The sequence below is a fragment of the Anas acuta genome, chromosome 1 (genome assembly GCF_963932015.1).
Source record: "Anas acuta chromosome 1, bAnaAcu1.1, whole genome shotgun sequence".
NCBI lineage: Eukaryota > Metazoa > Chordata > Aves > Anseriformes > Anatidae > Anas > Anas acuta.
In genome coordinates, this window is record NC_088979.1 from 78,448,269 (window position 1) to 78,473,154 (window position 24,886).

Genomic DNA, 24,886 nt, shown 5'->3' on the forward strand with positions numbered 1-24,886 from the left:
GCTGGCACTGAGTAGCCTTTTTTTTTCCTCTGAAAAAGAAAAAAAACAAAAAACAGTACTAATTACATATAAACACAAAGCAATGGTGTAAAAATGGACATTTATTACAACTAAACCAATGTGACAGTACGACGGAGGTCAAACAATTTATTCATCACAATCACAACAAAGCTTAACCCAGCCAAGCACATACAAGTGACAGTGTAAACTTTAAAAACGCTGAATACGTAGGAAATTGCTTCAGGTTTGACTAAAGGTAATTTCACCGCTTCGATCTCACACTGAGGGGTATTCTAACACCATATTAACCTCATCTATCCCTGCACATTGTGCACAGAGAAAACGCAAACCACTGCTTTTGTGTGCCTGACGTTAACCGCGGGCTCTAGCAATGCGGTACGTTCAAATCCCAGGAATGGCTTAAGCAGACAACATTGAACACCGCGAGTTCACAGGCTCTGCTCCAGCACTGCCACTGAGGCATGCAGACCCACCCCTGCCTTCTGCTGCCACCAGCACTTAGGTCAGGGAACTCACGCCTGTCACCACTGCCCCTCTTCTGGTGGGTTACATTTAGTGCCCATGAGAGCAGACCCACAGCCTGTGCAGCTGGGTAACTGCACGTGCTAGCGCTGCACAACTGCCTCCACCAGCCCTGCCAAAGCTCTGTTTGGGGAGAACATACATGGCACTACGTACTTAACTGACCCAGCCAAAACATGGACTTCTACAGTGAAATTGCTGGGAAGGGAAAAGAGGGAAACAAAGCCTGGCATTCTCAGGGACCATGCACACACACAGAACTTGGCTACTCCCAGGTGTGCCGATACCTTCTCAGAACTTGCAAAGCATACATGAACCGCATCTCCTCAAGTGAAACAGTTTGAATGTACAATTAAAGAGCCTGCGAGAAGTGTCAAACTATCACCTGATATCACTTTGCCCCATTTGCAGTGCCTCATATACAAGTCTGGCTTTAAATGTTCTCACTGCAAATTAGTTGGTTATACCATTGTACACCAGGTAGGAGTTTTATAAGGGATGTGTCCCACGTGAAACATGTAAGTCAAAAGTATTCAAACATGAAGCTGACACTGTTTTTCCTAAAGGTGCTTATACACCCATTAAAGCATAACTATAAAACACCAATAAATACAAATTAAGTTGTAGAGTTCAAAAGAAAATCATAAAAACTCCCTTCTGTAAAGCTCCCTCTTTCCATGTTCAAAAGTATCCCATTTTCATTACATACCTCTATAGTGTCAAAAAGGCTACTTTTTTGTGTGTTTATATTCAGAGCAAGCTAATACTGATTTAAAAATAGTTTCCCTGTTTGGATTTTTAAATACATGCATTCCCTTTTTAATATAGTAACTTGCACAGATTTGCTCAGATAACTACATGTAAATGCATTTTCACTGCTAGTAAATGATCAGTTTGCAGCTTTCTTGCAAAAAGCATTACCACCTTAACAGTTTTTAACCAGTTTGATATGCAGATCCTAAGAGGATTCTTTGGTATAATGGCAAATTCAGTAGTAAACAGTTATTTCCAATCTTAATGCATCAACTGAAAGAAAGCAGAATTATCACAGCTGTTGACTAAAAACGTAGATGAACGAAAGTCTTTGGTTGCATAAACACAATTTCTACAATATAACATTTCATACTTGAAGTTGTCCATGTAGTTTCCGTTCATTTAGATATGCTATGGCAATGATACATTTATTTCCTGAAGTCAAGTTTGCTTATAAAAACAGTACACTTACTGAAATCAAATGCAAATTTTCTGTAAATGCAGAGGAGACATTGAGTCAATTTAAATCTAATTCCCTTTCGTTTATCGTGTTTGGACTTCGGTTTCTTGTTCCCTTTTCAAAAGGAGAATTTATCTTGTAGGCCTGAATGAAGCAGCTTAGCAAAACAGTAATACTGACAAACAGCATCTTACACCATTAGCTAAACATTACAATGAAGGCAGTGAACATTTACAGTATGAAACACTGAGATGTCATCAGCGGAACAGAAGATTTATGTCAATCCAATTTCTTCAAGTACACTACGTGGGGTCTCTGCTTCCTATGGAGGGAAAATTTGAGACAGTGGTAAATGGATCCTGTGCTTCTACTGAACAGTACCATACATGAGAGTTAGTATGAACGATGCTTAATTAAAGAAAAGCTGGAAGACATGAAAATATAAAAGCACTGCAGTTTGCAAACATGGCATTAGCTGCACTTTTCAAAGAGCTGTTAATTAGATTGTCATGGTTCACAGGAAGAGCTGGTAGATTTTATTGCCCTTAAGCATAATAAAAAAAGCAATTCAAGTGTACCAGCAGGGAACAAATCACAACCCAGTAATAGAGATATGAACTGGGGAGGGACAGGGAAGCATCTTGCAATGGAGTCTGCCAGTTATTTTTGTGGTGAGTTGTTTCATGGGTCTCTGCTAGGCTAGAAAGAATACACAGATGAAAAGACTGAAGCTACTTAGATACGGTATCCCTCATGCTCTTCATGAAGAGCCTAGACTTTTTACACAGGTAACATGCTTAGCTTAAAAAAAATAAATCCATGTTCCTTGGTACACCTGGTGTCAATGAATTTACTGTTTTGACAGGGGAGGAGTTGCCAGGATTGGAACTGAATTATTCTACAGGAGGTAGAATGCAAAGTTTTACGTTAATTCGGTTCTTACAAAATGTTGTTTATAGTCAGAACAAGTTGTTTTATACAAAACTCCAAAGGGTTATAATCATCAGTTCCATATTCATTATTGCTATAGCATCTGAAAAAAATATTACTTTGATTAGAAACATTAAGCAGTACTTCACCATAATGATTAACAATATGATAGTAAATAAAAAGGGATACCGTATCTTTACGGAAACATAAGCATTTTTAATACCCAGAGTATGAATAAACTTACTTTAGCATCCTAAAGCAAGACATGTCATGAAGCAGGAAAAAGGCAGATAACAGTTAAAGCAGCAAACAAATGTTTTCTAAAACTGTTTTCTAAACATTTTTTTTTTCAAAATATATATTTTTTGTAAAGTACAGAATTAAAAGCCTTAAATCTTGCAAGCAACACCAGAACTTTGTTTCTATCGACTTTGACTATGGAGCACAAAATGATCACATTTAGAATCAATTCAATTCACATGTAAGACTATTTAACACAAAAATGTATAATAAATATAAAAATATATATGAAGTTATAATATTTTATAGGCAAATTCACTTGAAAGTCAGCATTTGGAGAAGTCCACTGCTGAGCACTTTCAGATGGCTTTCAAAATCCAGAAAAAAAGCAAGTTAAAACTGGAAGCGAGATACTCAGTGAATTAAGGATGAAGTGTTTTCTCACTGATGTGATATTTAAATATTCTTAGAACTGCAGTGACCTTGATAAAGCAAGGCAGTACAGCTTAAAGACTTGTGTTTTAACATGCCCCCCAAAAAAAGAAACACTGCTTGAAAAGGAAGCTATACCCTCTCTCTCTACATATATATATATATATTAGGATATATATAAGGATATAAGTTTTTAATATAACCTGTAGCATTAAATTCCCAGATGACTTTGTTGCATTCATTTTAGAAGATATGCCTCTCCCCTATCCAATAACTTGAAGCATTTCACTCCAAAAAAAAATCCTACACTTTTAACCAACTACAGCAACAGAATTCAAGTGGAAAAAAAATATTGAGGAAAACATGAAATCGTGAAACTTCTCACAGATTTTTGGGTCTTGAAAATATTTGTAGTAGAACAATCATTCAAAGTTTTAAATTGACTCAACAGCAGTAGATGCTTACAGTTACAGTGGTGAAGCAGTGTATTTAGTAAACAACCCAAAAAAAGGTTGCTCTAACTCTGAAGACAGTGCACTGCTGCTGTCTTTAGAGCAGTTTACAATTACCATCTCCACTGCCTATTCAAAGTTGCAGATAATTTAAGTATATGCCTGCTGAAAATTAAGATTAAATTTCTTCAAAAAGAAAATCAAGGTCATTGGCTGATAATGAATTTAAAGCAAATTATTTCAAGGACATTGGCTACTTGCCCACAGGTAGACCTCACCAGTTAAACTCAGTAAGATGTTAACATTTTAATACTACAGCAGCAGCCTTGAGGCAAACATGCCTTCTTACATGCATATCAACAATATAATCTCAACAGGAACACCTAAAAGCTAATGTGTTTTGCTAGAATAATTTAATCAATTATGACTTTTAAGAAACAAATGGAATGGATTATGTTTTGTTCATGTTATTTGTTTTAGGAAGTGTCAAACATTTTATGCAATTATGGACTACATTCCTCTTTATTATACACTACCTGCAGCTCAGAATCACCCAAGGCAAACAATGCAAATTTGAAATATATCAGAACACAGATGAGGAAAAAAGCCATTCACATGAGACAAAAGTGCATGCAATACTTTTATTTCAAACATGCCAGGGAAGCTAATTCATTACCTAGTCATTTAGAAGCAAGCAGCTGTATACAGATAACAAGAAAAACAGCATCTCATTACAGCTCAATGCACAGCATTTTAAGCCAACAGGCATGAAATAATGCAGGCTAAAGCAGCATTAACCAGACATTCAGAAATACATTGTTAATGTCTTACAGAAAAAGGCAAACTTGGAAATGGAAAACCACTCCTATGATCTTGTCTTCTGTGACTTCAGAATGATGCAAGTCTAACCCAAATCTTTTGTCCCATCTCCTAAATCTCTCTTCTTTATGTCAGTTTAACACTTGAAATGTAGTGCATTACCACATATAGAATGTGGAATTAGCTACCTGTAAGTAGCTAGTTAACCTCTGTAACCACCTCTTTGCTAATTATATTTCAACAATTTTCAAAGACAGCATTGGTTTGAGGTTACAAAATACACTCTTCTGCTAGGCTAACAGAGGATGCAATGAGTGCCCTCTCATTCTGCTCGCTCTAACTGAAAGTTATTCATCATATTTATATATGTGGCAGTTTGCTGATGCACACTGCAGTCTGCACTTAAAACTGGAAATATCAATTGAAGGAGAGACATTTCAAGTATGCTATTAATGAACTTAAAGTCTTTCCCATCCTAATCATGTGGGAAACAATGAACTTGTTCTGTCCTTCAGTAGCAGCAATTGTTTAACTCACAAGTGTTTTAACATTGAAATACAAATGTTATAACTTCCAGATTTACATAAGTCATTCTCATTGCCCTGATCAATCCTGTCTTTCTTCTCTTTGTAAGGTAAGGCACAATATTGTACCAGATTCAGCAAAGGATACTGATATGAGCATCTTTAATTAAGATGCACGATCTACATAGAATTATGTGCAATATTTAATACTTCTGTATATATATGTAGTAGTTCCACACACTACTACTATTACACTAATTTCTCAGTAAATATTAATATAATCTACTGATTTTAACTCTATGTTTAAATACCACCAAAACTCAGTTAAAAGATAACACAGGTCAAGTAATGTTACAGTACAGGTGCTGCAGCAAATAGATGTTTAGCTCAGAAAATTCTGCAGAACTTTTAAGCACAAGGCTTCAAGCTTACACACAATAAAAAAGTTAAACCATAGGCCAAGAAGCACAAGTTCTGTTGAAATGAGACATGTGAAGAGACAACACTGTAAAACATAAGGGGAAGAGGAAAGTACAACAGCAGAGAATGGTTGTGGCATTCTATTAGATTCAAGATGACTGGATTCACCAAGCTGATGATAATGTTGTCATGAGTAAGTCACAGGTTTATCTCCTCTGAAATTCTGCATGCATGATGAATGAAGCCATTTAGTACACTGGGACATTAAAGTATTCATGACGTGGCTACAAAAGAAATGTACATATTCTTACACATAATAAAAAGGTGGACATATATGCAAGGAAAAAAAAAAAAGATTCTCACTTTTGTATCCCTGACATGGAAGAACATTTTGTACATCAAATAAATACTGTATTTTTGACTGCTCTAGGTTTCCTAGGGAAAAAGTTATGGTTTTACCCCCCTTGTACTTGCATGCTGGCAGCACCAACATATAGGAGAGTTTCACATCATAATTACTCTAGTAATTACTCTAGAAAGTTCAGAGTTTCTTCTCAGCCAAAAATTGTTTGAAGGTAGCTGTTCCAGAGATGGCTCATCCTGTGTATCTGCTACGTGCTAGCCTCTTTGGCAGGAATCAACTTTTGGCTGCTGTGAGAGACATGGCAGTGTGCTAGGTGAACTCCTGACATCTCCTACCATATCCGCTCTCATGAACACGCACTGATAACAGCTCCCAGAATACAACTGCAAGGAGCACAACGTGCCAGGGTAATGCAGCAGGGGGATCACCTGATAGAGACATTACCGTTCGTTTAAAGAGCGCCTGTCTAAAAACTGGGAGCAATCTGAGACACCTCTCACAGCAGGCCAAGTTCTTTGCTTTTGAATTATACCACTGAATTTAATAACCCAGCTCTTTATTTTTACCAGCATAAAAGTTAGTACACGATTTGTTGCAAGATGAGTTAGAAATCAAGCAGCATTCAACTTTTTTTTTTTTTTAACCCTCCCAAAAAAACTATGTCTTGAAGACAGATAAAGTTTTTAAACACAGCAGTAGTGGTTTAGGAGCATACGCCCCAGATATGCCAATTAAGCACTGTCTGGGGGAAAAACCTCCCTGCATGCAAGCTAGCATCTTTCATTTTATACCCATTAAAATCTTCAAAGTATTTTAGCACCCTATCCCCCGAATCATTGAAGTCTTGGAACAGAACCGAGAAAGTTCTCATGCCTTTTAACCTAACATTTCCTCCATCCTGTATTATTTCACAGCAGTATTGCCATCTCATTCACAAAATGTTCAAGGTTGAATATTTTTTAAATTCTTACCTCCACTTAGTAGGAGTCCCTACAAAAATATCCTAGAAGCTTTACAGGATTTACATTGCTTTTTAAGAATTAGTAACCTGACCATTAGTTCATACCAGTTACTTAAATTATCAGGAACAAAACCAGTAGTTCTCAAACAACAGCTCAGTGGCAGTTGCAAAGTGAAGTCTGCTGTGATTTTTGGTAGAACTAAGAATTGGTGGATAGCAGTGAATTACAAGTGGAATTTTAACTCTTCAAATTTTTACTGAAGTCAAGTGTCAGCGTATGTTTAAAAATGAGAATGTAGGAGAGTGGAGGTATATTTTTAACTGGAAAAGGAAACATCAAACTGACAGTATACAGTACTAGCCCCAAGGAGTAGGAGCCTCAACTAAAAAGAATTCTAGAAGCCTCCACAGACAAAACATTTCCAGAGATAATTATGGAGAACTTCTGCTTTACTTACACTGCTGGCATGACATTCATTCATGAAGACAACTAAAAAACAGGTACATTGCAATAATCTAAACCACCTAATTTTTACATTTTTGTATTTTCAGTTTTTACGTGTTATCTTTTAGGTTTTTATTACCTGATATCAACAAGTAAGGACATGGAAGTGTTATTTTTATTTACTTGTTACCTTTCTGTAATTTCTAAACTATCCAAATTTACAATTGAATATTCTATTCCCCCCAACTCACCCTTCAGGTATACCCCACCTCATTCTTTGAGCTACAAACCATTGAAAATAGGAATTAAATATCTCTGGTGTGAAAATACTGGTACACAAAATTAGGTGACTGACTCAAATCAATCTCATGGGATTAGGGTCTCATCTTGACAGAAATGTATTACCTACTGATAAGGCAAGATAGAGTGTCAGATAACAACAGGAAGAACGTGGTAATTTCACTCCTGGCAGCATTTTAGCCTATGGAACATGTAAACACCACCTGCAACTAGCCTAGCAATAAACTGACATTGTAGAGGTGAATCTAAAAGATGAAAGGGAAGATACCAGTAACTGAGAGATGAAGCAATAGCAGAATTGTGAGATGGAAACTGCTGCAGCTTCAGCGAGCCCTCTGTACCGAGGACATCCTAGAATATCACACACAGAGGGTCCGGCACTGTGGTAGCCTCACAACCAACAGAAAGGAAAAAAACTGACAAATTGTATCTGGTCAGAGAACTACAGTACCTCACATGCTTCAGCTATGAACTGATCAATTTCTTGCTGCATTCCCTACCACACTACCTCCAGATAAGTGAGCCTGCAGGTCTGAATACCAGAAAACAGACTTGGGACAGGAAAGGACAGATGTCAACTTTTACAACCAGTGTCTACCCTACCTTGCCTTCCTTCTATGGGACTCTGCAGACCTCAGACATCTGAGCCTGTGAAGCATGTGCTTAAGATAGCCAGCTAGCTGTGAGTTTATAAATAAATTAATCTAGCAGCTAGAGAAGAGGTAATGGTGTTCTCACAGAACAATACAATGTCAAACCATCATGGAACACTGCCCCTGAAAAATCACCACTTATTTTAAAGATGTGTATGTCAACTGTTTATCTGACTTTAACATGTAGATCCTAGTTAGTAGAATCTTTTTTTCCAAGCTGACATTTGTTTGCAGCTCATTTTTAGAAACCGATTAACACTGGGATTTTCAGTCCAAGTCATTAAAGTTAAAAAATGGTAGAATTTGGGTCACAGGACTATTTAGCCAGTCCAAGCAACATTTTTCTCCATCAGCTTTGTAATGACTCAGCCCAATTAAATATCATAGTCATACAAAAATTAGAAGGGATTTCATTTAATCCAGCCCTCCAAAATGTGTACCTGTAACATTACTGGTATATATTTAATCTGTTAAAGGCATCCAGTGATGGAAACTTTTTAACATCCCCCAGGCAATCCGCCCAAATGCTTCATTATTATTGCTACTAAATTTTTTCCAAACATCTACTTGGAATTTATTTTCTTGCTGCAATTTTTGCCTGCAGTGGACAAGAAAACAGTCTACTTCTTTCAGGCATTAAAGAGACAAATAATTTATGCCTAAACCAAGCTGACTCAAGCTCAGTGCTTTGCCCTGCTGACAATTCAACAGTGAAAAACAGACTTCAAGAACACCTGGCATGTCTCCTTTGTCAGGTACAATTTGCTCTAGGTTTGTTTCAATTTTCTGTCAAAACCAGCACAAACCCCCATGAATATAAGCCATGCTAAACTGCAGACAAAAATACAGTGGCTACCTTATGATAAAGGCTTGGTGTTTTGTTGCTTATTTGTTCTTTCCCAGCATCTAAACAAACCCCAAGTGAGAACAGACAAAATACAGGACCATGAAGTGCACAGCAGTTTGGGAATGATCCTACAGAAAAAAACTTATGTGGAAAAGAGAGGGGAAGGATGAGGGTTTCTGTTTGAAAACACAAAGCTCTTACAGTAGAGATTAACATTTAACAAGCACTTCTTCAGTAATTCTTCAGAAGCAATTACTTTTACACTCTACTTCTGAATCTTTATTAGGAAATATTTCTAATGAGAGCCTGCTTTAGGAAACTGCTACTGTTCACTTGAAGTTTCAAGGGCCTTAAAATAGTAGGGTAACTGTTTCCCAATCTTTGCTTAGCTAAGTACTCAGAAACTGCAATTACAGGGTTATTGGGAAAAGTCTACTTTACTTACAAGGCAGAGCAATGTGTTTTGTTTCCTCAGAGAGCCTAGAAACACCCAAGAGGTCTTTACTGTGTTCAAATACAACTATTAACTATGATATTGTTTAAAAAACAAATATATATATATATATATATAGCGATGCCAACTCCAAGTCAAGATCTTGTCTGCAGTTTCATATGTACAGAGCACAAAAAAAGCCTTCAAGATTGGTGCAAATCAGTCAACACAATACTCTAAAACAGCAAAAGCTGTCACGGATGTTTCTCAGCAAAATGTTCTAGCATGTGTGTACAATTAAGGTCTAAAACACTACCATTACCTCAACAGAACAGAGCAGAAGGACGTGACATACAATCAGCAGTGACCTGCCTACCTCCCTCTCAAAAGCAGGAGTAAAAATACCAGTGGAAACTTTACGTACTGTAACCGGATAACAGTGGGTGGTCCTGCTTCATGCTATTTCTGACCTGCTGGATCAGCGGTGATAATCACCCCAGGAGGCAGTGCTTTCTACCTGCCTGTCAGTTGCTACAAAGTGAGCTAGGAAGAATTAACGTGGTCCAAGCTTTCATGGTGAGGGTGGTTCTGAACATCCACTGGAGGCTTTGCTTTCCCACCACAAGAACACAAAAGCTTTAGGGAAATACTACTGCAGAATGCTCTGCATTACGAAGCCAGAGCCGAAGTTATAAAACAAGTCACTGAGTTCTCCTCTCCTAGACAATACCACGGTGTCTGTATGGTTGGCACGTTGCCAAACAATGCACAAAAGGATTCATTTGTGTTTTCTTCCATTCTCTTCCAGTCCCGCACTGCGGCTAGAGGTTTACCTTACTTATTCCCCTTTGCTTAAGGAGCCATTACTTAAACTGCTGGGCTGTGTCTCTGAAGAGATGACCAGCATATACTGTTGTAACAGCCATGTCACGTCCAGTATCATTCAGCTTCCATGGTAATGGCATTTAAGCAGTCCCACTCCTTCCTGTTCTGCAGCACTTTTGCCTTCCTATAGTTGTTTGGACAAATGTTTACAGGGCCAGTTTGTTAACCAGAAAGTGAAAAGTTGCTGACTATGGGTTTTTATAAATGAACATTTAAATACAAACATTTATCATTTTAAACATGATACATGAGGAACACTGGCTTTTTAAAAACACACATACACTGGCAATTGCTGAAAATAAAATGTAATTTAAGTTACATTATTAGCTTTAGAATATGAATCCAACTCCCCGTTTGCCCACAGCCAACCTTCTTTACCACTGGTAACCTTAATTTCTATGTACAAGAAGCAGTTACTTCCAGCAGGCAAACTATCCCTCTCACTTTGTGCAGCCATCTGTCTGTCCCTCTCCACTCACCCCAGCAGACACCATGCCCAGTTCTGCTAATTCTGTGGAGTCACAACGAGCAGAAGTTATGCTCCGTACACAGCGACTATTTCACTCCTTTCAGGGAAAAGCACAAGCCCAGGAAGAAGCATCCCATAGGCAACTGATAACACCACAGTTAAAATCAGTGGGGACAAAGCACATCTGTTCAGCTAAAACCATGCCCCCAAAGAATTAAGGACATATTGTAGATAAAGTCATGTCACCCAGAATTCTCTATGCTTGAGCTTGCATGTTCCTGAATTGGTCTTTCTAACAGTCTAAGACAACAAAAGATTAACACTCCTAAATAAAAACTCTATGCCTAACATAGGTCTGAACTGTCACAAATACCCTTTTTAAAGTTCTAACCACCAGAAAATGTTTACAGTCACAGCATTAACACTAACCTCACCGTGAAAACCACACTTCGTAAATAAGCTTACCATTATGAAGAGAAAAGCAATAAACGCGAAGAAAGAAGTGTGGAAAAAATCCAGTTGGAACCTTTAGGTTTTCTTTTAGTTGTTTTAGTATATGTCTAAATTCACATAAGTAATTCAATTTTGAACAAACGACTCTTGTTGGCTGCTCAAATTCTACAGATCTAATATGCAAGCGTATTAGTTACTCCCCACTCTTCGACACCAATCAACTGCCGTATCATGTACGAGGTAACTTCTAAGTGGTAAAACTATCCATATAACCCTATATTGGATTTTGAACATGTTACAAAACATTTTTTTCTATTATAACAACTTCCTTGGGTCTGGAAACTAAATCCTGATCTTTATAAAGCTGCATATGAAATTATATTTATTACTGCAGTTCCACATTACAAAAGCCAATTTGTCTACTGAAATATGTGTATATCCTGATATCAAATAAGCAGCAGGCTAATTAAGTTTTCTCTAGCAAATCATTTTCATGTGCGTTTTAAACTTGCCTTATTTAAGATAAAATCTTACCTTTATTAGTAGGACTGCCACAATGTACTCCTTACGCTTTGGACAAAAATATGTTGCAATGCACTATATATGCAAATAAGCTTTGTTCTGTCATGCAGCATCCGGCACTTGATATACAGTCAATTGCAGCAGCACCCAGTCTTTTTAGGGCCCATTTTCCTTGCACAGCAGATGTAAACAGCCCATTTTCCAGTAAATACACATTTACATGGGTTGATTGTAAGTAAACAAAGCCAAACATCTGTTTAGTTATTAGTTCTGGTATCCATTTCTCTAACTTGCATTATCCCACTTAATTATCGACACCAAAAGAAAGCTAGTAGAAGTCAGACACTTTGAGTTGATGCGGTTAGTACAACAAAGGAAAATAAAAGGGAACACTCAAAGCACTCTTCAAAGACCATCATGCAAGTGTTGCAGAAGGTTAAGCCCATCACCCATTTTTGTTTACCCTTGCAAGGATTTAATTACACGTGCAACAGTCTTTGCATAGCACCCATTTAATCCATGCCACCAAAATGGTAAACTTGGTAGTTACCAATCACTTAGATGGGGGTCAAAAGGGCTAATGTCATAGATTGCTCTTAATCATAAGATATCCTCAGACAAACCTCCCCAGTCTTCATTCTGGCTCTATAAACACAAAATCAAGCAGCAGTGAACATGTAATATCAACTATGTAAAAAACAAATTAAAACACTATTTACAGCTTATTTCTATTTAAGATAAGTTAGAAAATATTCTCAGTTTTATATAAAAGTAAATTCAGTTATTTCACTTAAAAATATTTCAGCTATTGTTATTCATTAACACAATTTTATGAGGTCCTACTAAAAGTCCACCATTAAGAAAGCAAACAAATGCATCAGTAAAGAACATCTGTTCAAAGACTCCATACAGATGCATTAAAGAATACATTAATTTTTCACTTCTTAACAAGCTAAGGATATTATTTCCTTAAAAGAATAAGCTCTAGAGTTAATCAGAAAGCTTCACCTATGCTTGAAGAGAACTTAAAATCAGTTGTTTGTTATTGTAACCTTAACAGACTGAGAGCATAGTAGCACAGGATGGTATCAAGTTTACATATATTTAATCCAGTGACCATTTCACATAGTGCTTTTACTAACATTGATATTTAAATAAGTTTTGTTCCATGAAGGGAGATGAGTAACATTCAACTTATCCCTTAAGTAATCTAAACAATTTAATTCAAGAGCTATGTAATGATATTTACTCCTCTAATAAGTTATCATTGTTACTTGCTGAGCTGTATGTGATAAACCAGTTGTTTTCATGTAGTAATGCCTGGTACAAGAAGTTGAACAGCTTTGCTTTAATCCATACATTAATCATCCATACTTAAGATTTCTCAAAATCTCAAAAAAAATCTCAAAAAAAAAGTGGATAGGCCTTCTCACACATTTCTTGCCTTTTCAAATCAAACTTTCAGCATAAGATTAAAATACACACACTTCCAATGTACAGCCAGCATGAGAACTATTACTCCTGTTAGACAGACCTTTAATAAAAAATAGAGCTTCTTCCTTTAAAATAGTATCTAAAAGCTACCAAACATACCAGCAACATGCCTGACATTTGTACAGATATGAGCACAAAAGAGATCAGAATTCAAAACCTGAACACAATGGGATCCCTCCTGGGGGCATTCGTATTTTTTTTCATCTGCTGTTCTGTGGAGCTCTAAACACATCTTCACCAGTAATGAGAGTTTTAAGGAAGGACAGTACTACTGCAACATGACACATCATCTCACACAATTCTCAGACACCAGAGGGAAATGGAATTTTCTCCTCACTATCTCAAGGTTCAAACATCTAACACTACTCTTTTCAGCATTCTGCCAGATTTAGGGAACACATTCTATTAAAATGTAGATTTATGTGCTCATTCAGAAAGAGCATCTAATTCTGAAGATAAGATACTCCTTACTGTCAAGCAGTCTTCTGCAATTGTTCATTGAATTTTTTATGTTTATTGACCAAAAGCATGCAACTAAGCTCCTGGAAACAACCATGGATTATGCAGCAGAGCTAAAATTTTCGTCGTATCACCCCAATGCAGTACTTCTACAGACAGCAACAGAAAAGCATCTCCGGAGAAAATCTATCAGGAGTTCAGTATTGTTAATATACCCTTCACAGTTCTATAAGGATCACTTGTATAAAAGAATAATCAATTCCATAGTTAGTTTTGTGATGTAAACATTGATTGTTAGTATTGCAATTTGTATCAGAGAGGGTACTGAATAATTGCCAGGAACACCAAGGACTTGTACTAATATGCCTTACTTATAATTGCTTATAGTGTTTCAATTTGCAAACCAAATTGAACATTTAATGCAAGACTTATATTGTAGATGCCTTCCTCATAACTTCAGGATTCTTAGGACATTCTAATCAGTTTCTGATTTAAGAGAATAAAATTACTTGCATCTTACATGTGCACCCTGAACAAAACTATCAAGAAAAAACATTATGGAGACAAACTTATTAAAATGAGATTCTAAAGGTCTTCACAGAAGTTGCACATGTGAAGAACAGAATGATTTTTATCATTTTCAATTCAAAGTGAAGGATAGGGTAATATCTGACCATGTGTTTCTGGAAAGACAACTGGATTTCTAAAATATTTGGAAACTAGTGTGCAAACCTATGGTAATGAGGTCCTAAGAATCATGAAATCTAGAAAAGCAAGAAATTTCAAAGAGTATTAGCATAACTACTAACTACATGTCTCCAAATAAAGAATAAAGAATATAAGACTCACATATAGACCAATCATTAAGTTATCAGGGAAAAGAGTCTTAAAATGGGAAGTGGGTGAAGTATGATATGACAACATCTTGGATACTCAATGACACTTTTTTTTTTTAGGATAGCTATTAGGTCTGGAAAGGTTAACTTCCCCTCCTCTCTCATTGCTACCTAGGAGAAAAAAAATGAGATTAAGGTTCTACTACTCATTTTCTGCACACACTGATTGCTTGAAACAAGAGTACGATCTGGTATTTGCAGGAAAGCCTATTCCATAGCACATAGAGGACAGTTGAAAAATATGTATTAAAAATACAGAAGTACTTCTGTATTTGATTGAGGATTACAGACCTGTCTGCTACTACTAAAGTGACAGTTGTAGTTAGAGGTTTGTTCCAAAGAAGTGATATTCCTATCATTTCTGATGATGTATATTCTTAGAGTTCATTCCATCTGAAGTTCAGCTGAATTTGTATTACATATGTCAGAAACTACGAACACATCTTCAAAAACAGTTGGCAGGTTTTATCAGTACTTTTAAATTTAGAGACCTGATGACAAGCAAGATAGCCATAAAGAGATCTAGATACGAAGTCAGTAATGCAGTTCTGCAGAGATTTTAAGTCACTTTACTTGAGCAGAATGCTACAAAGAGTGAAATAGTTAACAAACATACACACCAAAAAAGATACTGTAGCCAGAAGTTAACTGACATATTTGGAAACACCAAACTTCAGCAGTTCTACACAATTAAGAACTTTGTAACTCTTTTCTCCTTGCTTTGCATCCCTTGAAGGCTGAATTTAAGAGGCAGGCTAGTTTTCAGCACCAGAAGAATAATTTGTATCATATTAGAACAACACTTTGACAAGCGTACTTCCCTAAGACAAGGTGCAAATGAGTTCCTCCGAAGTGAAGGGTATTACATATACAGTAATATCACTCTAGTCAAGTTATGTATACAAGGTTTGCTTCATTCAAAAAAATAACCATCTGTTCAGCTCATGTGGGAAAACGAACAAAAAAGCAACTGACCACTAACATATGCTTTATCTTGGTTTTACATAATGTTTTCTGATCAACTATGCTAGTCTTTCAGAACAAGCAATGCAGCTTTTTATTCCCAAAACTGGAAAGAAAAATCTACCCATCAAATCCAAAGTATCCGAAAAAAAACAAACAAACAACTGTTTCCACATGCATGCATTTCTTCACCTAATACTGTATTAGCACCTACGTTTTAAGCAGCACAATTAAGAAAGCACACAATACTTCAAACAGGAAGTCAATATGTTGAATGCACATTCCAAATATATATATTCTATATATAATATATATAAAAATATATATTATATATTCTATTTACATATAGGCTCTTCTATGACACTTGCCAAACTACTTTGCATGTCTCATGAATAAGTATGGTTATACTTTCTCACATTTATCACATGAAGACAGAAGTAGTTTCATTCCAGGTTCTTAAGATCTCCAATCAGCACCATAGGAGAACTCACTTTTTCTTTCTTGATCTATTTATCAGTCAACAAATTCCATATAACCAGACAAGACATATGCTTCATATGTAAACCAAACAATCGAAATCTAACTGCAATACAATCTCTGCCACATATCTAACACCCTTCTGGCACTGATGCCTGAACAGCATTAAAAAAAAAAAAAAAGTCAGCTACCAAAACAATACCACAACTTATTGAATCTTGTAAGAGTTGAGAGAGATTCCCAAGCAACGTAGGCCTTCAGTATTTCCTAATCCTTGTATCATTAACTAAGAGCATGTGTTACCTCCATCACGGTAACTCTCACAAAGGTCCCCACAAATATCTTTTAAAATATAATTAGAGACCATTGTCTGTGTATATAATCAAGCATATACATGTCTTTAAGAACTGCAGCCTTAAGCTGACCAAGCTATCTACTTCAAAGTGAGTCAGAAGTTACACATCACAGTCAAGGCAGCCAGATCTCCCTTAAAGAGAGATTACAACAAAGATTTCATTGTTGATTCCTGTTGCACCCTGAGAGGCATACAGCCAGGTACAGCTGAAGCACAGAACATCACAGCCAACTTCAGAAGGCAGTCTACTGCATTAGTCTGTATTTAAGAGCTAATGTAAAGCAAAGCTAAGTGAAGACTGAATTCATGGCATTATGGTAAGTTTCTCAGAAGACTAGTAAGAAACAGGTGCTTACAGAGGCTCCTTCCTAATCCAGACATAGAAGCCTTATGCTCTCACCCACTGTAGGTTTTCAAAGATGTTCTTTTGTCACCACTAATGCTAACATTGCTCTAATTTCTCATATTCCAAGAACAACCTAATGCCATCTCCCCGCTATTACACATACCTTCAAATGTACTGTTTACAAAGCGCACATCTCCAAGAGAAGTTTCACAGCCAAATCTTCATTTGCAAAGATACTCATTCTAAAACTAGATCTACACAGCAACCTTAACCATCTTGCACAGGTCAGCTGATATTAACAACTTAACCACACTTCTGTATATAGGATGAGGTAAGGACTTGAAATAGCAAAGTAAATGAGGGTGATTCATAGCATAACTATTATTTTTCATGTGGATGAACTAGCAGATAGTATCAGAAGCCAAACTGCAAGAGCCTATGAAAAACATTACACAGCTTCTACATATTTGATCATTAGTAGAACAGTGATAGAAAAAGTGATTTGTGAATAGATCCACTTTTTTGAGATCTTCCAAAAAAATGTAACTTAAAGTATCTTAGACGTTCTGTGATCAACTACTGAAAGCATACATAACCTGTAAGAATAATGGTGAACAAAATGGGGACAATTTCTGAAATAATTTTATAAAAATGACAGATAAAAATACCAAGAAGAATTTTAACTTGAAACTAGTGTTTAGGAATTTGCTCCAACCTCAAATGAGGAACAGCAATTCTGTATAAATTTGGTTTCAAATATTTACGTAACCGCCTGTTTTGGATATTAGAATTAACTCCTTAAATTTACATTTTCATCACAGTGAATAACCATGAACTTCCAAGGAGCATACTAGCTTTCTTGTACCATCAAATAAAAACACAGGAAATTCAAAAGGAAAAATGGATCCTCTCCTTTCCATAAAACACATTATGTTGAGAGTTTCATGCATTAAGAAAAACAAAATCACGCATGTTTTAGATCTTTCACAGACCACACATATGCAGCCATGCACAAACACAGTCTGCAAATTTGCCTCCTTGAGTGGATCTCATAAAACAGAAACACGTGCCTCCGTAGTCACTACTCAAGTATCTAAAATTCCTACAGCAAACGAGCCATAGAACTATCAAACAAGACACACAACAGCATTTTCAACAGACACTTCTAGCAATAGACTCACAGTGAAGCATGGAAGCATTAGAATAGTTTTTGCTATCTGGGTAATGGATAATACTGCCAGTTTTGATAACTGACTATTAATAAGTTATCAGATGGTAATAAATGGGAAGTAAGGAACAAATATTTGAACTGAGTGCAATTGTAAGAGCTAAAAGAAATGGATGAAAAAGGCATTAAAACTTTTCATATTTCAGTCCCATGAACTCTACCAGTAAGTGAACTGCACACCACAAAGACCTTAAGGACACAACAAGTGGGTGCTCAGAAACAGAAGCACATCCTGGAAAACTGCCACAAGAATATAAGTAGGCAAAACTATTAAGAACCCATTTGCTATTCAGCAATTTATGCCTCTGCATTTTCTTTTAACATTACCCAAACAGCCACTTAATGTATTTGTGATTATTTTCCATTGTGCAAGCATTCTGTACAGCTTTTAAGGTGCTTCATACATTAATGTATGTATTATTAATAATGTATATTCAAGACTGATTAATAACTTTTAAATTAGGCAATGCAAGTTTTCAGGTCGAAATAAAAGTCCCTTTGTTGCACATTGTTTTTGACTGTGTCACACTGTAATAAACAAACCATAACCCTGCAAGAAATGGCTTGCATTTGGAATCAAAACATTGCACTCCAGTAGCTTTCAGGTATTCTGGAAAGCAAAAATAAACTAGAGGTACAAAAAGTTTCCATTTGCGACAAACGATTATTTTAACAATATTTTAATGAGCTGCTTCTTCAAGCTCAGAATGCACACGGTAGTAGTTAATACAAAATACCATCCAGAGAAAAAAGTCAAACTTTTTGGAAGCTCAATTTAAATATAAAAATCAGACCTTTACAGGTCTTTGTATTTAATGTATATTAAAAAGCATATATATGGAGTAGTTTTATACTTGACTGACAGTTGATATAATTCTACTAAGAGTGAAACAGTGAAAAAAATAGCTTATAAAAACAAACACATAACTACAGCAGAGCCATGAGCCAATGGTTAAATTCGAATTTAATCAGAAAAGCATTACTAGATCTTGACAGAACAAAGAAAATCTCAGGTGGCAAAGGGAAGGGTATAGAGTAAAATGCACCAGGGTAAAGCTATCACAGCAAGAGGAAGGTCTCCAACTGAAAGTCATACTTTATACATTCACATTTTTAACTAGAATTTACATGATGTAAGTGTAAAGAGTATGCTGTTTAGAAAGACTGTCATTAATCCCTAGTTTTTGCTTTAGCAGGAGAGCCTTAAGAAATGGTGAAAATTAAACTTAAAACAAATGATCAGAATACAGTAACTTCATCTAATATATAAATTAACCCTGCATTTTCAGGAGATGGACTGGAATAGGTAACTGTTATATCTGTTTTTATATAAAGAACAGCATAAGGTTTTAAGAGAAACTGGATGGATTTTTCCCCTCTTTGTACCTGGAAGTCCTCTTGCAGTTTAAGGTAATTATTTCCAAGTGTAAAGGAGGGACTGACAAAATTCTTCAGACTACAAGCAGAAAATACACGCAAGTATTTCCTTCCTTAAAAATAGCATCAAATCCATGTGTAACACTGACCCTAATCATAACACTAACTAGCTGCTGACAGACAAGAACTTCAATGTGTTGTGGATTTGTCTGTGCTCTGAAAGAGCTACAAACACAATCACAAGGAAAAGAATAGAAAGTGATGTGCACCTGCATCTTATTAATACCACAATCAACAAAGAAATACCACATGGAACACAGCACACTCATATCAGAACTAAGTAGTTAACTGACTGGACAAATTAACAAACTGAAGGGTCACACAAGTATAAAAACAGAGCAGCTAACACATATATAATGAGTGAAACTTTAAAAAAAAAAAGTTCATCCCTGCTCAACCATGCATTTCACTGACTCACACACAAGACTGATGATATCCTCAGCCCACCAGAATTTTGTGAATTTCACTCAAACATTTGAGAACCTTAATGCTGACCTCAAGACTACAGCAATTAATTACAAAGAAAGACACAGAACTGAGTAACAAGAGGGAAATGTTATAAAGTTTTTTCTATGCCACTGAACACCCCCCCAAACACTTTCCAAAGAAAAAGGCTAAGATGCAATCTGGATTTTTCGTTAGAGTTAGTAATGAACAAATGCATTCAAAGTGAAAAAACAGATGTTTGTACATTTCATTCTGTGTGGTTCTGTGGCAGTACTATTACTGCTTTTCCAACTTAAAAAGACAGAAACCAGAGTAAGCAACCTATAGCAGAAAAGCATGTCTTTAGAATCTAAAGAACTATACCTGAAGGAGTCTCAAAGGAGAGAGTCTAGCTTCTGGATTTCAGCAATGAAACAGTAAAGAAGTGAACATGCATCAGGTATGACAAAAAACTAAGTGCTGATTAATAAAAAGAATGAAAGACACATGAACAAAACTAAAGCTGCACGATCTATAATTACCTAGGTATACACAGAACAAACACACAAAATCACAGTAGGTTACAATATACTCATGCCAAACACGATGAGAAGAGCAGATAATGTTGTAGTATTGCACAATTAGAACAACTAAGCAGAAACTACATGCTAGGCATGCTAGAAAGCACCTTCTACAAGCTCAAAGAAACAGGAACTTTTTCTAATCACAGTCTAGCATGCCCATACTTTGACCAGAGAAGTTTAATTTGCTTACCTCCTGTAAAAGATCTGCCTGCTCAATGGCTTTGAGAACATTTTTCTTGGAAGTCTCCTGAACTTCCCCTCCCAAAAGGAACTCATCCAGAATAAAATAGGCTTTTTCAAAATTGAAGATGATATCAAGTTCACATACCTACAAAGAACATCAAGCATTACTGCGAAGTGGAAGTACACCCTGTTGAGGTGTCCTCTCACAAAACTTAACTTGCTCACAGCTTCACCAAATGAGGATGTTAGCTTCACGCTGTAACTTTTTAAATTGGGCAACAACAAAGAACAGTTTGAAACCAAAAGGAATAATTTTTTTTTTCTCAAGTTAAAAAAAAAAAATAGAGCAGTCTCTTTTAAAAGCCTTTTCATTGTTAAAAAGTTCAATTCACAACTGTCAGTCAGTCTGACATGTCTTTCATGAGGCAGAAGATCACCACTATAGTTATCTTCTTCCCCGCGCTATCCAGAGGCAGATCATGCAATTGTACAGAAAAATTTTTGAACAGTCACAATTTCTTATTCATCCTGTGCATGCCCTAGTCAGAAGGACTAGAAAGACAGAAGGATGAGCAGCAGTGTTCCTAAGTGCAAACACACACTACCTCTGTTCCGTTTGGTTTTGGTATCTGGGAAAGCAGATGCCTTGTCTTTTCTTCTCTTCCCCCTCCTGCTAGCTCACAACCAACTGCCTTATTTGAAAGCAGATGTAAGAAGTGTTGGAGCATGGGGAAAAGTATATACGCAAGAGCAACACCAGGAGAAGAGAAGCTGGAAGCCTGGGCAGATAGCTAAGAATTCGTAAGATTTTATCTGACCACAAATGAAACTATGAAATAAAATAAATATAGGCAATTAACACCAGACTATCAACTGTTCTTCTCCAAAATCATATTTTTATATTTTAACAGGTATGTAGGCACTGATCAGTTTAGTTTGGCCAAGCAACAGAAAATCTGATAGATAAACCATTTTAACAGACAGTTGATTGTATTTTAAATAAAAACACTGTGGAAATAAAACAAAGCGATGTAATATAAAGAGACTGTGAATCCATAAAAAAAAACTGAAAAGAAGTTAACTCACACTTCCAAAATACTTGTCAAGAAGTTCTACGTAACGATGAATTATTTCCAGAGTTATTAGTTCATTGTCCTGATCTTCAATAGCACAGCAGAAATAGAGGCTTGCATATCTGTAAAAACAAAATAATCGTTAGCAAAAGATGAGTAAAATGAATACACTTGAGAGTTATTAAATTCTCAGTAGTCCTTAAACTTAACTTTACAGTGTTGTTAGTTTGTACGAATAGCCACGCAAGCTCTACCAAAAAATGGCTTGGAGACCAACAGACACGCACATGGACCCAAAGGGATCTGCCTTCCACAGTTAAAGAGGACTTCATTTTTTATCATCTTTTAGCTGATGGAATTAAATTAGCCTCATTAGCATTTGGAAAAGGAAATATATTTGATTCTCTAGCCTCCTGGCAGAGTTTCGAGGCAAGATGTTTTCTCCACTAACTGTAACATCCAAACACTGGTATACTAATCAACAGATTAAACGTTAAAGTTATAGCACACAAGCTACACATATAACAGCTAATTAAAATGCCCTGGGATAAATAAATGGAACTAGCAATTTAGGATTTGGTCTTTAGAGAATTTAACTAATGCCAAAAAATTCCAGGACTAACACTAATGTCATATACCCCAAGCACTATTAAGTCAACAACTCCATCACTACCAACTGTTCTGGTGTCAGGAGAGGCCATCAGCTCATTTCCAGCAATCCACTTCCACCCTGGAATACAGGCAATTATTTCCTCAAATGTGATCTTAAGTTCCACTTTAACAAAAAGACTACCCAATTCTATCGTATAACACCACACAGTTATTGAATTCATGTTTAAAAAAGCAGCTGAGGCAAAACAAAAACAGGAGTGAAAGCTGAAAAACCCGTTTGCTCTTTTGTAAAGTGCCAAAACCATATGGCACACAGATACACATGGCAGAAATGAGATTTCAAGTAACACCTGTTGTAGCCACTGATTTATATGAACCAGGAGCTGCTTTTGTTTGCCCATTTAGAGAGAACTGGCAGTGTTAAGCACTGAGTAGCCAACCCTGTTTAAAAAAAGTCATTAGGATATAAACACCAAGTTTAAGATGCATATTCTTTTCCCACACACTGAAATGAATATGCCTTTTTAACATTACAGAAGTTTTTATCACTTTATCATATTATCTGGAACTCTGTAAGGCCTAAGAGAAAATGACTTTTTTTTGCTAGAAATCAAAAAAAATATTTTGTAGTGTGTTGAAATATCTCCCAAGCACTTAGCTAGTATCATTCATGATGATGCTGAAAGTCTCACCCCCCACTCTGCTCTAGCCGATTCAAGTCACAACTGATCAGAAACACTTTTATTCAGAAGTTCTAAGCTGTTATACGAAAAAAAAAAAAAAAAATCTATCCCCCACTTCTTTCCAACCCATCACAAAAACAGACTTGGGGGATAGGGAAGGGCTGGTGAAGAGGGAGGGCAGGTACCTCCAATGAAGCGCGCAACACTAATTCCCTTGCTCTTTCATCTCTTTACCATGGTGACTTGTCAGCTCATCAGAAGCTCTGAGAACAGTTCTTTTGATTTTACACTGCTGTGCTTGTCCCTCACTTTAATACTTCAAGGACATTTACAGCCATTGTAGTAGCTTGCAAAATGCTATCTGTATATGGCATCTTTAAACAAAGATGCTTAAAAAAGGAAAGAAGAAAGTATGAAGAAAAACTGTTCTCAAACCTCCTGATTTTTTATTTTAAGTTAGCATATTTGCTTGTAGAAAAGAGAACTTCGTACATTAGTTGACATTTATGGTGGTTACCAGCACCTAAGTCAAATACACCTAAACAAAATGTCCTTCATATACAGATAAGCAGAATTGATTATGAAGTATAGGTAAACCATTCCCATAGTGCTTAAACAAGTTGAATCACACACCAGTAAAACTTATCAAATCACATTTGACTTAAATATTTGAAACATACCCACACAGGACAGTCCTTTTGCGTTTCTCTATTACTTAAGAGCCTCTTTTGACACTCGGAATTATTTTATGGAAGTACAAAAAGAAAAGGGAGGGAGAGGGATTTTACCTAACATAGAACACTTTCCAGGAAAGCTGTCTGCTCTCAGTGTTCTCATTTAAAAGAAAACGTAGCATACTTCTGAAAGACTTTATTTGGCAGCTATTAAGCAAAGTATACTTTCAAGCTCTGCCAACTGCAGTCTTGGAAAAGGAATACCAAAAAATGAAAACTACTCGTCATAAGACGAAATGGAGGCCTAGGTATCTATCCCTAGAGAACATTACTTTTTTTTTCTTTCCCTTTTTTTTCCCCTCCAAGTAGTAACCAAACGCAGATTCAATATGCCTACTTTGCAAACAGTGTAAGATTGTATATGTCAGCCATCATTGCAAAGGGCATGTCGATACTGGAAACAAAGGTATGCATTTCTTAAGACCCAAATTCTCAACAGCAATAGTTTGCTGTCATTTCTTCCCTCTACAGCTGATGGCTTCAGAAAAGTGTCCACAAATACTCTTGAACAGATGGAGATTGTCTATACAAAGATGAGTAAATTTCTGTAGTTAGGCTGAAAAAATTATTTAACCTTCAGAAATGTTGTTTCTTCCTAATGAACCTGAGAGAGAACTCTTAAAACGCTTAATGAAGAGGAAAATCTTGAAATAAAATAAGCCACAGCACACTGAAAAGCAAACACCGCCCAGCCTGTAAGAAACATTCTGCCATTTTCATTCCTACTGCAGTTTGAGTTCTCCAGACCACCCCCCACCCTGTAGGATCCTTAGCCCTAAATCAGCTGTTTACACTCAGTTAGGGAAATATTTTATGATAAAACACTGTCTGCTTGTCAGAAAGGGGGACCAGTTCCAGAGACCAAGAACAGTTTGGAAAAATCACCTAAGAATGCAATAAGAAATGGAAGAGCAAAACGGAACTACAGGCAACACAAACACTAAAATTTGTGCCTTCAGGTAGGTGACCTTACAAAGGTGTTTGTTTTGCTTTTGTGGAGGGAAACAAATTTATGAACCTTCCTCCAGCAG

General features: G+C 36.4%; 1 protein-coding gene and 1 long non-coding RNA gene across 6 annotated transcripts in view; both read right to left on the reverse strand.

Annotated features, from left to right (window-relative positions):
- AP1S2 (adaptor related protein complex 1 subunit sigma 2) overlaps positions 1–24,886 on the reverse strand; it is a 33,056-nt gene that overhangs the window by 2,398 nt on the left and 5,772 nt on the right. Inside the window, exons 3-6 of one of the 5 annotated variants that reach the window (XR_011097062.1) lie at positions 21,840–21,948; positions 20,761–20,898; positions 12,456–12,550; positions 84–2,078 (exon numbers count right to left, since the gene is read on the reverse strand). Coding sequence is in view for 3 of the 5 variants with exons in the window: in XM_068683668.1 (XP_068539769.1) it covers positions 2,031–2,078; positions 20,761–20,898; positions 21,840–21,948 (295 nt within the window). In the remaining 2 variants the exon portion in view is untranslated. Of the gene's footprint in view, positions 1–83; positions 2,079–4,437; positions 5,858–12,455; positions 12,551–20,760; positions 20,899–21,839; positions 21,949–24,886 lie in introns of those variants that run through there. The other 4 variants (XR_011097064.1, XM_068683668.1, XM_068683683.1 and 1 more) reach the window with 4 other exon arrangements.
- LOC137857354 (uncharacterized) lies at positions 6,493–12,449 on the reverse strand. Its single transcript, XR_011097065.1, has 2 exons — positions 11,918–12,449; positions 6,493–10,585 (listed from the first exon to the last, which is right to left on the reverse strand). It is a non-coding gene; the product is annotated as an uncharacterized lncRNA (long non-coding RNA).